At 45.2% G+C, this 15,396-nt stretch overlaps 1 protein-coding gene across 6 annotated transcripts in view; it reads left to right on the top strand.

Annotated features, from left to right (window-relative positions):
• The window catches only part of PLEKHG1 (pleckstrin homology and RhoGEF domain containing G1), a 217,202-nt gene that overhangs the window by 194,264 nt on the left and 7,542 nt on the right, over nucleotides 1–15,396 (top strand). For all 6 annotated transcript variants that reach the window (XM_032338750.1, XM_032338744.1, XM_032338747.1 and 3 more), the window contains 5 exons: nucleotides 3,571–3,604; nucleotides 6,208–6,303; nucleotides 8,005–8,043; nucleotides 9,883–9,905; nucleotides 12,212–13,856. In XM_032338750.1, coding sequence (XP_032194641.1) covers nucleotides 3,571–3,604; nucleotides 6,208–6,303; nucleotides 8,005–8,043; nucleotides 9,883–9,905; nucleotides 12,212–13,856 — 1,837 coding nt within the window. The remainder of the gene's footprint in view (nucleotides 1–3,570; nucleotides 3,605–6,207; nucleotides 6,304–8,004; nucleotides 8,044–9,882; nucleotides 9,906–12,211; nucleotides 13,857–15,396) is intronic.

The raw sequence follows: 15,396 nt of genomic DNA, 5'->3' as shown, positions 1-15,396 counted from the left end.
AGAAATGCAGAAAGAAGCAGCAGCAGACTGAATGCAGACTTGAACAAACTCAGGAAAGATGCAAGGTGGTGGCTTGAGGAGGGGCAAGATGAGAGCGAGGCATCGGCGTAGGCGAACACCGTGGACGTGACAGTGGGCGGCGGGAAGGAGAGGGAATCGACGAGCTGAGGGGGTGCTCTTTGGAACCCACCCCGGGAAGCGGGAGGGTGAGATCAGGAGCGCGGGTGAGAGAGTAGTCTGGGAAGGTGGGAACCTGCCTCCCAGAGCCGGGGGAGAAGAAAGATGATTCAAGGCTGAGCACCTTTGAGATGGACTCGCGTGAAGATAAAGAATCTGATTTCCCCCAACTTTTGTAGCAACATGGACGGAACTGGAAGAGATTATGCTGAGTGAAATAAAAAAAAAAAAAAAAAAAAAAAAGAATCTGATTTCCCTGGAGTTAGTGATGATGTCGTGTGTCGGGTTGGGGGAGCCCGGGTGGGGGGATCCCAGGTAGGTGTGGGCGCCCGAGGGAAAGTAACCAGCCTCAGAACACTTGCTAAAGGAAATGGACCAGTGTGTGAGGATGACTACAATAATTTGTTCATCCAAGACCCGACAGAGGGGGTCACTACGGATCGGTGTGCTGAGGTCATTGGGAAATCCGCTCAGCGGCTTGGAAACTAGTGTCAAGGAACCAGGATACAGGGGGTGAGACCCAGCAGAGCCTTGAAAGGGGAAGCTTAGCAGCAGGGAAATGTGGGTGCCAATCGGCACAGGCATTGAGCACGAGCCCCAAGCTGAGTGGAGCATGAAGCCAACAGAGAGAACAGGCAGGGCTTGAAGGACGGCTGGCCTGCACATTCCAAACACTGGCTCAGCAGGAGTTGAAAGATGGGGAGATAGAAATACAGAGGTCTGGGGTCGAAAAGTGGACTTTGAGAGCTCTGGGTGCTGCTAGGGTCCTGGGGGCCGCTCTGATTGTGTGTTGCTATTCTGGAGTGGAAGGAACAGGTGATCAGAGATAAAGCCGCTAGGAGCTAAGGTGCGGGTCGAGAATGGATCATCCTATGGACGGTGAAGCGGCCCTTGCTGGGCTGGGGGAGGAGGGAAGTGGAGCAGAAGGTGGGCTGGTGGTCACGAGAATCGGACTGGGGGTGGCGGGGTTGCAAAATTAGGGCCAGGGACATTTCTGAGCAACGAGCGTCTGTTTGGCTCTATGTGTCTGAAGCTCATTCTCCGGGGCTGTCCGCCTTGATTTGGCACCCGGGAAATGAGTGTGCATGGGTGTGTGTTGGGGCGAAGCGTGAGCTGCATCTCATCAGGGCGTTGTGAGAGGTGAAGTAAGTCAGGCGGAGAAGTGACTGTGTTTTCTTCCTGGTTAGTTACCCGGCTGCTGGCCCTGTGCCCCGGACCGCCCTGAGCAATGACAGAGTGGCTTTGATAGGCCCCGCCCACGGTTCACCTGTCTCCTGGGAAAATCAGAGCTGCCAAAGGACTCCCAAAGGCCATTACGAAACCAGACCGGCTTGCGTACCTGTCCTCTTTCTCCCACACAAGACCTGTGTGTTCCAGGCCGTTCTCCCTTGACACGTTAACATGGTTCAAACAGTCACAACAGAACTGACTGCACTCTTTTACCCAAATTTCTGACTTTTAGAATCTAAACGTTATTTTTTCCCACGACGACGTCTTGAGCACACCTACCGTGGGCTGACCACTTTGTATTTCGCCCTCAGCAAAACACCTTCTGAGGAAGGTCTTACTCTCCCCATTCTAGAAAAGTCAGAACAGAAACTCAGCGGTGTGTGAGTTCTTTCTCTGCCCACGTTTATAGAGCTCATACGTGACTGAACCTGAGTCAGACCCAGGTCTGTCTGGGTGCACAGAGCAAGCATGAACCACATTCCACAGTGCTCCCAGGGGCAATGAAAATGCATTTATTTAATGTACTTGATCCACGGTGATGTAATAATAATTTTCTATTTTATTTAAGCAGGTATATTACTAAGTTGAACCTTTCACTTCTTTCTTCAAGACTTCTTCTTAGATCTTTTCCTCCAAAGCTTTCAAAATCTGTTTATTCCTAGTAAACAAAAGAAATGCCTAATGGGGAATTTTTGTAAACATCAAATAAGCCTTACCGTCTAACAAGGTTACCGGGAGCTGTTGGAAATTCGTTCCTGTGACTCCAAACCTCCTTCCGGTGTTACGATTCAGTGATGGTCCCTGGCTGACCCCTAGAGGAAAATGTGGGAATAGTACTTTTCTGAAATTAAATGTCAAGATGGGGTGCAGGGGAAATACTAAGTCCTTAAAGTCTAAGTCTATACATACCAGGAAACTTCTTGGAAATAAGCATTTTCTTTATTCAAATACATGATATTCACACTCACTCTGCTCTAGATTGAGAATAAAGATAAAAGTAGAGCCTTCTGCATGTTATTTTTTAAAGATTTTACTTATTTATTTGACAGAGAGAGATCACAAGTAGGCAGAGAGTCAGGCAGAGAGGGGGGGGGGAAGCAGGCTCCCCGCTGAGCAGAGAGCCCAATGTGGGGCTCAATCCCAGGACCCTGGGATCATGACCTGGGCCGAAGGCAGAGGCTTAACCCACTGAGCCACCCAGGCGCCCCACCTTCTGCATTTTATATATCCACCTGGTTCTAGAAATGCACTTCACAGAAATTGAGCTCCTATCTGTGTTTGAAATTAGTTCCAACTAGTAACCTCAAACTGACTCTATGATAAAAACATCAATGTCATCAAAATCTAACCATTTGTTTTCTCAAACTTATGGTGGTTGCATCCAGGGTTTTTTGTTTTTTTGTTGTTTTTTTAACCTCCCTCCTGTCCTTTTTTTTTTTTTTAACTAAATATTACCAGTTACCCTAAACCTTTTTACTGTACTATCAGTGCAGTGTGGCAAAATACAACCAAATTATTTTTAAGGTGATTTTTCGCCCAATGTTTGTAGGTCAAGTTAAAGGACCCTTGAACTATGAAAATGACACAGGGGGCAAGAGAGGCTACTTAAAGTAATTTTTTTTCCCCCTCTCTGCATCCTCAGGCCACAGGATTCATGTTAGGATAATTAACTATCTTTTTATAATTCCCTAAACATTAATATTGTTGACAGCAATAACAATGAAAAGAAGCCTTCAAGCTTTAAAGTTGCCAATTTTGGGGTGGAGGGGAGAAGAAAGCCAGAGTAGAGGATTATCTGGCCCAGTCCCTTGGTGGGCAGGTGGTAATTCCATTGGGTTGAGTGCCTATCATGTGCGTCTACCAGCACCCCTGAAAGTTGGGTCCTATCTAGCCCTTTAGGCCTTCCTCCCAGATGCAGGCTGTGAGCTTAGCACTGGTGCCTCCATTGCATAGCGTCCACTGTCCACCGGAGGGCGCTCGTCTGCTTGAAGCCCTTGAACTATGCGTTAGTACCTCAAAGAAATAATGAGTTGTTTAAAGCTTTTCATGAATACCTTCTTCAAGTAGGATGTAGAGGTAATATAGGTCTTCTGTATGACGACAGGTAATTTAAAGAAGAAACCAAAAGTAATTGCAATTAAAGCGATTCTTTCTTTCTTTCAGGCCAAGCAAGCAATACTTGAAATGGATGCCATTCGTAAGTTTCATTCTCTTAATACAATTTGAAATTTTGTCTCCTTGCATGTATCATATTTTCTAGCTTAGAATTTATAAAAATTATCCGTTGTAAGAAAGGAGCTGCTCTCTGTTCACTGTGTTAAAAAACAGAGCCCGCAGACGGTGTGATCTCTCCTCACACGTTGGCTTGCTTGTATGTTGATTTAACCTGGTTTATCTGTGAGTCAGCCATCAGGCTGGCCACGTGTCCAGATCTCTGTATCAACTAAGAATGTAAGACCTGCTTCCAGGGTCAAGGCTCACCCTCCCTTCCACCGCCACCAGAAATCAGGGTTCCACACTTCCCCCCACAGCCCCTCAGAGGGAAATCTATGTTGTTTACCTGCACAAATCACGCCAACAAGATCGTTAACGGTTTCCCTGATGCAGGTTTCGAAATTACAGCAGCCGCACAAGTGTGATTGTATTTCTAGGCTTAGAAAACACACAGGAAATAAATAGAGGTGAGGTCTGTCCTACAAAATCAAAACCTCATTCAACAGCATTTATCACATCCTTGTTCTCTCCCACATGAAACAGAGTAAGAAGAGAATCGATGGCTTTAGACTTACAACTGGGTCTGACAAAAACTCTCACCTACAGTGTTTGAAGTAATTTTTGAGGACTCTTGCCCCAGGTGCGAACACTGATTCGTGTCCCCTCCACGCAGCTGGCGGTTAGCTCTGCAGGGGAAACAAGAAGCGTTCGTGAGGTCGAAAGATGAACACCCCCCCACCCCATGGCTGAGCCCCCCCGCCCCCATGTCATGCCCCATAGCTCCTGAGAGGTGACCTCTAAAAGAGGGCTAGGCTGGGACCCGCTGCCCTGACTTCTTGAAAAGCTCCCGTTTTATTCGGGGAAAGCAGCTTAAGATTTTATTTTATTTTATTTTATTTTTTTAATAAAAACATTCTAAAGAGAAGGCAAGGTCATGGATGACCATGTTCGATTTAGGAGAAAAGATGGCGGAAGACGGCGGTCTGAAGCCGTCTGCACCAAGTCCTCGTTCCCAGCCTGGGGCAGGTTCGTGGACACCAGTAAGGTTCTGTGAGTTCATAGGACAATTTTGGGCCACTAATTGGTACGATGTCCCTTTCTCCCAGGCCCAAGACTAGGCCAGAGCAGCCCAGCCTGGGAAAATCCCCTCTTTGCCACCTTTGCCCTACCTTGACTTTGGACTTGGCTGGGTATGAGCAAAGCAGGCCAGTCCATTGGGCCAAATGACCTCATTTAGGTAACTTTGCCACTGACATTGGACCAACATGTGTAGTCTTTACAATCCTCAGAACTCTCTAGAGTTCTGGACACTCTTAAAACCTTAACCCTATTACAGCCACATCCCAAAATTGTTTACCCTCAGGCTTCATATGATCAGGGAAAGGGCTAGAGAACTTTAGGATTAGACCCAATTTTCTTTTTTTTTTTTTTTTCTTTTCCTTTCCTTTCTTTTCTTTTCTTTGTTTCTTTTTTTTTTTTTTTTTTTTTAAGTAGGCTTCATGCCCGACATGGAGCTCAACAAGTGTCTTGAGGCCACAACCCTGAGATCAAGAGTCTGATGCTTAACCAGCTGAGACAACCAAGCACCCTAGACCCAATTTTCTTAATCTAAACTCTGTGTACCCCTTAGATAGGTAGAAAGACATAAACTGTGAAATTAAATGAAAATCCTGGGTGCCTGGGTGGCTCAGTTGGTTAAGCATCTGCCTTCGGCTCAGGTCATGATCCCAGAGTCCTGGGATCTAGTCCCGCATTGTGCTCCTTGCTCAGTGGGGAGCCTGTTTCTTCCTCTTCCTCTCTCTCCCTTTCTCTCTCTCTCTCTCTCACTCCTGCTATCTCAAGAAAAGAAAAGAAAAGAAAAGCCCTTTCCTGGTAAGAGAACTTAAAGCATTCATCAAATGTTCAAAAGAACAATGTCTAGAAAAATAGTAAGAGTCACCGTGCTGGAGGACAGCTTCCATCGGGGAAGAATAGCTCGACATCCCGCGCCAGCAGGTGGGGCAAGATGCCTGGCGAAACTGGACTGGCATGGAATTCTCCAGATGGCTCCGCCCTCCCTGACAGAGCCTTTGCTGTGGCCAGTCACCACAGCCTGTCCAGTGCCTTGTGACAAGTTCGGCTCCAGTGACATTTATTTTAATAGAATTTTCTGACCTCTGTGACTCCTCAAGTGGCAAATGATCCTGGGTGGCAGCAGGAGGTTAATGACACCCGACATGTTCTAACTAACTTCCTACAAAGGGTAAAGACAATGGCTATGGCTCTTTCTAGAAGCTAGTGAGGGCAAAAAAAGAGTACACAGAAAGAGCATGTGTATGTGCGTGTGTGCGTGTGTGTGTGTGTGTAAGAGAGAGCCTGAGAGCACACACACGTGCAAGAAAGGCAGCTTACCTTGCTGACAGATTCCTGGAAGTCCCAAGTAACCCAAAAGTCCTGTGATACCTACTCAACACCAGTTATGGGAAGGAGAGACTGTACCATGTCTGATGAAAAAGAAGAAATCCAGAGAGAGCCGAGACAAGTTGTACCCATCTGGGAAGTCACGGAACCCCTCCTTCTTATCAGTGTGTGTGGTTATCTTTTCAGATTATCCTGGGTTCTGTTACAGTCCTGACGGGGAGACGAAAGCATTGTGTGGTTCTAAAAATGGTTCTGCTCCATATCGGCTGAGGAGAAAGTCAGGTAAATAGGGGGTTGTGATCAAAATTTAATAATCTAGGGGGACAAGTAATGAAAGATCTTTTCAGTCCGACTGTCAGGCTTTCATTCTAAATAAAAAGTTTAGAACGAAAAGTTTCATTCTAAACTCTCTATTTTCTGCAGAATATAAAACATACCAATCAACTAATTTTGCTTTGCCACTTTTTCTTTTCCACTGCATCTGACCACTAGCATGCAGCTACTTAAAACTTGTTGACTACCACTGGGGGGAAATTGTATCCTGTCAATGACACATACAAAAGACTTTTCAAGCCTAAACTTGTAACATGTGTTTGCTGAACCGGACTGTAGCATTCTCTCAGCCCTCAGATCTTTCTTTGACTTGAATCAGTATTTAGTGAGTCCCTACCTAACCCCTTGCACTGTGCTAAGGACCAGGGATGCAAGAGGAAATAATACACATGATTCCTGCTTCTGAAGAAGTTATAGTCTGGTGGGAGAGTCAAAAAGGGTGAATAAGTACCAGCCCATAATAGACTGTGGTAGAGGCTAAGTGAGCAGAAGTGTGGAAAGACAAAGGAGAGAGAGGGGGGCTAACTGTGTAGGAAGGAGAGAGAAGGCTTCTCAGAGCAGAAGACCCGGGATGGAGTCTGGGGGCCAAGGAGCCAGCTGGGACAGGACTAGCATGTGCAAAGGTCCTGAGACTTGGGCCAGCATACGTTAGATCAGACCTCCAGTGGCAGCTGTGCAGCCTGGCTGAAACATGGGATGGAGGTAGAGGCAAACCAGGAGAAGTGGCTGAAGCTTGACCCTGCAATGCTACAGAAGAATTTTCAGCAATGAATGTTTGCCTTTTCAAAAGGGAATTCTGGGGTGCCTGGGTGGCTCAGTGGGTTAAAGCCTCTGCCTTCAGTTCAGATCATGATCCCACGGTCCTGGGATCAAGCCCCACATTGGGCTCTCTGCTCAGCAGGGAGCCTGCTTCCTCCCTCTCTCTCTGCCTGCTTCTCTGCCTGCTTGTGATCTCTGTCTGTCAAATAAATATAAAATCTTTTAAAAAAATAGAAAGGGAATTCTGCCTTGATGTGGAAACTGAGAGACGCTGTCCATCTAGTTTGGAGAGAGATGATAAAGGCCTGGATTAAGACAGTGGGGGGAGGCGGGCCATTATTGGGATCCCACAGAACTATGATGGATCAAAACAGGAGAAATTTAGAATGATGTCTCGACAGCTACTTGAGCAGGTAATGTCAGTGACGACCGAGTTGAGAACTTGGTTAAAGAACAGTGACGGGAGGAGATTGGTGAGTTTGAAGCATGTTGGGTTGCTTGGTCTGTGCACATTGGGGAATTGTCAGATGGACGGTTAGCATTAGAAGTCTGAGGCTTGGGAGAGGAGTGCCTGAAGGATGTAAAATTGAACACTGTCACCTTATAGGTGGTGGTTAAAGCTAAGGAAATGGCTCTACTAGCTTTTGGGAGGGTAGTTTTCTGTTGTGACCTCCCCCCGCATTGAGCAGCTTAAATCTTACCCTACAGCTTTGTCAGAGTGGATGTCTTACTGTTAAGTTTCTCTAAGTGATGGGGATTTAGGTATATTTGATTTAAAAAAAAAAATTTCTAGAGCTCAAATTATTTGCCTGTAAACTAATAATTCATTTATAAAGAAAAAAACCTTGATTTGGTCTTGGAAATGAAGGCGGCCTTATTTTTTTCTCCTAGAACCTTCCTCAAGGTCACATAAAGTTTTGAAGACCAGTGGTAAGTCCTAACATATCTTTTCTTTTTTCATTGTTACTGCTTTCCACTAAGTCAAACCCTACAAAAACATAAACACCAGATAAACTACAGATTGACAGATTTTGTTAACATCTATAGTAGTACACCATTATAATTGAGTCCCGCATCGGGCTCTCTGCTCAGCAGGGAGCCTGCTTCCCCCTCTCTCTCTGCCTGCCTCTCTGCCTACTTGTAATCTCTCTCTCTCTCTCTGTCAAATAAGTAAATAAAATATTTTTTTAAAAAATACCCCATTATATAATATAAAGCCAAATGATATAAAATGTCTGCAGTATAGATAACTGGCAGGAAAAGATTAATATCCCTATTATGTAAAGAAATCCCATACGTCAAAGAGAAGAGACAAAGGACTCTTTTAAAAGGTAGAGAGGTGCCTGGTGGCTGAGTCCCTTAGCGTACTGCTCATGGTTTCTGCTTAGGTCACGGTCTCATGGTCACGGGATTGAGCCGTGCATCAGGCCCCATGCTCAGGGCGGAGTCTGCTTCAGATTCTCTTTCTCTCTCAAATAAATAAATAAAACTTTTACAAAGCATAATTAAAATAAAAGGCAGATAATATAATTGGGCAGTTCCCAAGAAAAAAACACAAACCATCAATAAAATATATAAACAGTCATCCATGTTAGTAATCAGAAAAGCTATACATTTGAAGGAGATAAACAGAGGAAAGCTGTACGCTCCCCCCAAAAATCTAGAAAACCAGGCCCTCCAAAACGGATGCTGTCTAAATTTCTGCAACCTTTTGAAGCAAAGTTTGGAGCATTTAAATTTAAAACCACATCTGCCCTTGCCTCAACAATTTCACTTTTTTCACTTTTGTGAATTTCACAATATACACTTCCTGTATAGAAGGGCTCGCCCAGGTGTGGCTGGATCGAATTGCATGTGTGTGTTCCTTGTAGCATTTGTAAGAGGACAGCCCGTAAAATGCCCATCTAGCGGGAAAGAGTTAAATAAATGGTAGTATATCTTGGATTGCTGCATGGAGCATTCTGGAATTGTCAGAAAGAACGGAGTGCCTCCTTCCCTACTGACAAGCATGTCCATGCACACTTAGCAGGAAATGTAATGCTGTATTGCACCTTTATTTTACAAACAAAACTGTGCATTGTGGTGGGCTGGGGTCCGTGGGCATGGGAGCTTGGAAGAGGACCATCAAACTGCCAAGTATGGTAATTTCCACCGGATAGGATCTACAGAGAGGATTCGATCACTGTTTACTTTATATGCTTCCATAACTGAACCCTGTTTAGAGGTGAGCCACACATCATCGAGGTATCTGCAAGGATGTGGCGATATTCAGGTCCCCCAGAAACCCACCTGTACTGCTCCTTAGTACAGCGCCAAGGTGACCCCCAGTGATAAATGCTGTCTGTATCATTCAGGGAAGACCAATAAAGTATTTAAAAATTAACAGAAGCATGGTCTTGTGTTTAAGTGATTCTCATGGCTTAGGGCATATATTTCAAGTAATACATCTTTGGGGGGAAACTTTGAAACTTATTAACATACATTAATCTGTTGCTGTCAGGGATTAAGAAAAGAACTTGACCCTCAGATGTACGTAAGGTTTGGGGGGGTTTTTTGTTTTGTTTTGTTTTGTTTTTTAACGTACACTGCAGGATATATAACGAGGAGAACTGCGAGGTATTTTCTGAGAATTAGGTCTAAAAGACCCAGAAGCCTCTCAGGCTTCAGTTACTAACAAGTGTTAAGATCCTATAAAATAGGGGTGCTTACCTATGTATGAGAACTATTTTTAATCCTCAAAAATTCTTTTAAAACCCTTGTATTTTTCAGAAACAGCACAAGACATCCAAAAGGTAAGCATGATCACATTTCTTATTTTGAAATGCTTACTCAGGCATCCTTTCTGGGTACCCTTCTGTATCCCATCCCCAGCCTATATTCCACATGTAAACAATTATTTCACATTTCGAGATGGACTTAAGTAAGGACCTGGCCTTATAACCTCCCTCCCCCAGCTTCATTTCTCAGAACTAAGGCAACCATATCTTCATCTCCCCTTCCCCCCAGCTCTCACCTCAAAAGCTGTAAGGTTATCTAGGAAGTAACACAGGCACCCCACTTTGCCACAAGACCAACACTCCTGCCTCCCAAAGGTTGCCCCCTTTTCAAAGCATTAGCCTTTGGTCACAGAGATCCCCTTCTAAGAATATGGTCCTGCTGCTTGTAGGAGAAGTAGGAGCCCATGTCCTATAATGAAACTTCACTCTATGAAGTTTGGACTTTTCTTTGTCCAATAAAAGCTAGGAGAGGGGGCATAAAAACGGTACACTCAATTGAAGAGTTATACCCAAATGTATTACCGCTGAAGAGTCAATATTATATCCCAACCAGACCATGTCCAACTGTCCACTGACCAATTGTCTAAGTTAACAACTCTTGGAGAACAGATTATGGTTTCTCGTTTAATGTCCTATATCTGTTAGGACGTGGTTATGAAACTCTCTCCCCACAATTCCCCTGCGCCACTTCTTAGCACAGGGCCCAAGTAACCCCACTAATAAACTTTGTATCTCCAGTATGTCCATTAAAATATCTAAAAATCAGCACTCTTACCTCAAAGTAATTTTCTTAAAATTAGAGCCTGTGAATTTCTTTCAGGAATACATATTTTTGTTTGGAAGCTTTTGAAATTTATTAGTTGGTTATTGTCCTGAAATAGAGCATGAGATTTTGATTTTTTTTTTTTTAATCTACATTGTTTCCATTAACAAACACTGTGGGAGGCGCCCGGCTCTTCAAGGCACCAAACCAGGAGCACGGAGCTAAGCCCTGCTTGGTACCATGTTGGGGGATCACTCCACTAGCCCTTAATATGGAATCTCAAGAGCTTGATGAAACTTTTGACACTAGTGATCAAGCCAGGTCTCCATATGGGGATAAACTAAACCTCATAAAATTAGAAGACAAGAAAAAAGTACATTTCTGTACAGGAAGTACAGAAATGTACTTTTTTCTTGTCTTCTAATACTTGCCTTCTGTGCTTTCTGTACAGAAATGTACTTTTTTCTTAGTGGTCAAATCCCATCTCCTATCACACTAATGAACAATACCAAATGCAGGAAGAAGAGATGTACTAATGGTCAAAGAGTTTATAACAGGAATAAACTCTTAATAACAGCTTCACATTTCACCCAGAATACATATTCCAAGGCCACACATGTGTATATGTGTGTGCGTGTTGTGTGTGGTTTGGTTTTCTGATTAGAAATTAACATCACTCATATTTTATTTCCTAACAGGCATCTAAATACTACTTAATTAAATATATTTTGAAAGAAAGTAAAATGTTCATTAGCTTATTAGTGGATATCCATTTTACTTTCTTTCAAAATATATTTAATTAAGTAGTATTTAGATGCCTGTTAGGAAATAAAATATGAGTGATGTTAATTTCTAATCAGAAAACTAAACCACACACAACACGCACACACACATATACAAAGCCTCTTGGCCTAGAATCCCTAAACCAAGGCAATGCCAGTCAGGGGCATGGCAGATCCACAGGTCACAGGGAAACCCTTAAGGGGTGCAGTCAGATTACTGACAGAGGCTTCTGGTATACCAGAAACTACAATAAAACTCCTTGCAGTCAAGCCTCAAATAGAAACCAGATACAATGGCCCTTGATACCTATATATGTTCATTTATAAAATGTCATTTACCAAGGGCACATCCGAATTATTTGAAGTATTTAAGAGTTTTCTGAATTTTGCTGATTCCCTGCATTGGGGTAAGGGATTTGGAGTCAGACTTGGTTTGTGCCCTAACCTTTCTCACCACAGCAGAGAGCCTGGATTTCCTTACTGTGAAATTAATACAATCATGTCTATATCACAGAGCGATTACGAATGCTGAGTGTGGAGAATGTCTGCACATGGCCCAGCCTATTTCTAAGTAAATATCAGTTCCTGTCCTCCCTGCCCCTTTTGCAAAAAATCCAAAGTATGTTTCAACTCCGTTAAAATCAACACTATTTACCGATCATTTGCTTTAAGACTATTATAGTCCAGTGAGAGAGACAATGTGTAAAACCAGAGGAGTGTCATATGGTGTATGTCACATCACTAAAGTTCAATCAACATGTTTCTACCCACCTCAGGTTTCCAGAGAGGAAGGGTCTCCCCAGCGGACCTCCACGGGGCCATCTCCTGCCCAGAGGAACAGCCAACCGAGCACTTCTGCCATTATCAGCGTGCTTCGCGGGGGAGGAGCCATCAGGAACATCTGGACGGACCACCAGATCAGACAAGCCCTGTTCCCGAGTCGTCGGTCCCCTCAGGAGAACGAGGATGACGAAGATGATTACCAGATGTTCGTGCCATCCTTCTCCTCCTCAGACCTGAACCCCGCCAGGCTGTGTGAAGACAGCACTTCCAGTCGCCCCTGCAGTTGGCACATGGGACAGATTGAGCCCGCAGAGCCCACCAGCTCTGGCCACCGGGTGGTCAGGCGGGCCAGCAGCGCTGGCGAGAGCAACACATGCGCTCCTGAAATAAGAATTAGGGACAGCGGCGGCTCTCAGTACAGCCCCCGACGGGAGCAGCAGGGTGACCCTAAAACAGAAGGACAGGACGGAATGACTCCCTTTGGGTCATCTATAGAGCTGACCCTCGATGATATAGACCACGTCTATGACAACATAAGTTACGAGGACTTAAAACTAATGGTTGCTAAACGGGAAGAAGCTGAGGCCATGCCCCCGACAACAGCCAGGGACCCCGTTCGCCCCAAGAGCACGCCAGAGCTCGCCTTCTCGAAGGCACAGCCGGGCTCCGAGAAGAGCTCTCGGCATGCGGAGAGGGACGGAGCTTTAACAGGTCACCGGGCCCCGAACCAAAGCACACATGAACTCCAGATGGTCGAGGAGAACATCTACGACACCATAGGACTCCCAGATCCGCCCTCCCTGGACTTCAAATGCAGCAGCCTGACGCGCCCCAAGAGGAGCACCTTCCTAGGTCTGGAAGCCGACTTCGCGTGCTGTGACAGTCTGAGGCCCTTTGTTTCCCAGGACAGCCTCCAGTTCAGCGAGGACGAAACCCCTTACCCCCAGAGACCCTCCGATAACGACTACTTGAGTTTGCTCTATAACTCCTTCAGCTGCAACCTGTCTCTCGGTGATAAATCTATCTCTGACAAACTGTCTGAGGAAGTGGACGAAATCTGGAACGACCTGGAAAATTACATCAAGAAAAACGAAGTCAAAGCTAGAGACCGGCTCCTGGCCGCCTTTCCCGTTAGCCAAGAGGACGTGCCGGACAGGCTGCACTCGGAGAGTACCCCTGAGCTGGGGAGAGAGGCCGCGTGCTCCGCGTCTACCTTCTCGCTTCCTGAGGGCCACGCTTTCCTCACACCACTGAGAGACAAGCCTGGCAGAGCTGGCCGGACCAACTGCCCTTTTGAAGAGGACCTGATTACTAAAGAAGGCTCCTTGATGAGCCTTAACCGGCTGTCTCTGGCCAGTGAAACACCCACCCTGGAAAACCCTTACGACTTGGCCAACAGCAGTCTCTCCCAAACAGACTTGGAAAACCCTGCCCCTGGGATGGATGCCACAGATAAGACGAAAAGCAGGGTTTTTCTGATGGCCAGGCAGTATAGTCAGAAGATCAAGAAGGCAAATCAGCTTTTAAAAGTGAGAAACCCAGAGCTGGAACAGCCACTGGCCAGCCAGCAGCCTAAATCCTCGGACAAAGACCTGGCGGCCATCTTGGAAGAAAAGAAGCAAGGGGGTCCCGCCATCGGTACGTTCCTTCACACTGCTCTCCCTCCTTCTTGAAAGTAGCATGTGAGGAAAGCTTGCAGGTTCTAAAAGTCCTTGAGACCGTGAGAACGTTACCACCCAGACGCTCACGCTCTCCGACTGAGACCACAGCCTCACTAACAAGCACCAACAAGGCCGTTCCTAATGCTTTTCCTACCTTAGCCCACAGAGTCACTCAGGTTGGAGCGAGATTCGGTCTCGCAGGGTTTTGTTGTTTGTGTAACATTGTCATTACCAGACGTGACGGTTTAAGGAGTTTTCTCTAATCTGAAGTGTGAAAAATAGCGATCCGTTGAACTTGTAGCAGGTAGAGCTTCTCCATGTGTGAGTTGCTGTGTTGGGAGGAGTCGTGGCTTGTGTCAGCTTTGAAGATTTGGAAGCACATGGAATAGGGTTGCTCCAGAATCCCAGCCAACATGCCCCAACCCATCCTAACAGATGAAAAGGAGTCTTTTCCCACTTTCTAAAAGCTGGTCATGCTCTATCCTTAGGCGTTTCCTCACATATTTCTCTTACCAGTTGAATTTTTGTTTAATAGTTGTCCTAAAATAGCCAGTGTCAGGCACAGGCTTGATCCAACAGCCTCGGTCTTCTCGGGGAGCTTCCAAAAAGTCTGATTCTTTTGGTCAAGCCACCTTTGTGGGACAGAAAACTGGGATCTCTCAGGTATTATACTGATACGATGAGGGCTAAAGATTTGACCTCTTTCTCTGTTATAAAGAAGTGCAGAGACAAAACTTGACACCAAGACCCCAATCTTAGTCGAAGAACACGGGTGCGAGTGAGACAGGATTGTCATGGGGAGAAGAAACCCCAGGGCCCTGGCTCTCCCCTCAGGAGCTTTTCACCTCTAGGCCCAGAGAAATTTCTGGGGTTAGGCCCCAGAATCTGCAATTTAAAACAATGTGGCCTTTTGACCCTATTTTGGAATCTCTGGTCTAGATTTTCTGACAGAGGACCACCTTGATATCAGATGAGAGGAGACCTTTCTCCAGTTAAAAGTAAAACCCAGATGACCAATATCAAGGCACACTGAGACAGGCAGCAGGACGGTGACATGGCTCATTGGGCCAGATTAATGCCACTAACCCCCTTCCTTTGAGACTGATGTCTTGATCTCTGCAAAAAAAACACAGAGAATAAGAAGGGGATATCCAAATCCTAAATGAAGCCACACATTAAAAGTTACATGACAAGAATCTAGAGGGAATTTTCTTAAGTTTGGAAGTATTTAAGAATTGTATAAAGCTTTATTCTTTTTCTAGAGCTACACGTAGAGTAAAATTTCCTATCAAATAGGGAAGGCACTGGAATTGGCTACCTGAAGGATTTTACTCTCTCTCTCGAGTTCTTCTTTTTAAATAAAGGTGAAAAGTGAATTTTGTATGAATGTAAGAGAGCAGATGGCATATATTTTTCTCCTTGCAAGAATTTGCCAGAATTAATTCATGTCCCTTTTCCAGCACCAGGGCTGCTAAGCTGGTTTGTTATGACCCATGGAAAAAGTGACTGAGTTCCAC

The sequence above is a fragment of the Mustela erminea genome, chromosome 4 (genome assembly GCF_009829155.1).
Source record: "Mustela erminea isolate mMusErm1 chromosome 4, mMusErm1.Pri, whole genome shotgun sequence".
Classification (NCBI taxonomy): Eukaryota; Metazoa; Chordata; class Mammalia; order Carnivora; family Mustelidae; genus Mustela; species Mustela erminea.
Note: the sequence above shows the minus strand (reverse complement) of the source record. Positions and strands in the feature narration are given on the sequence as shown.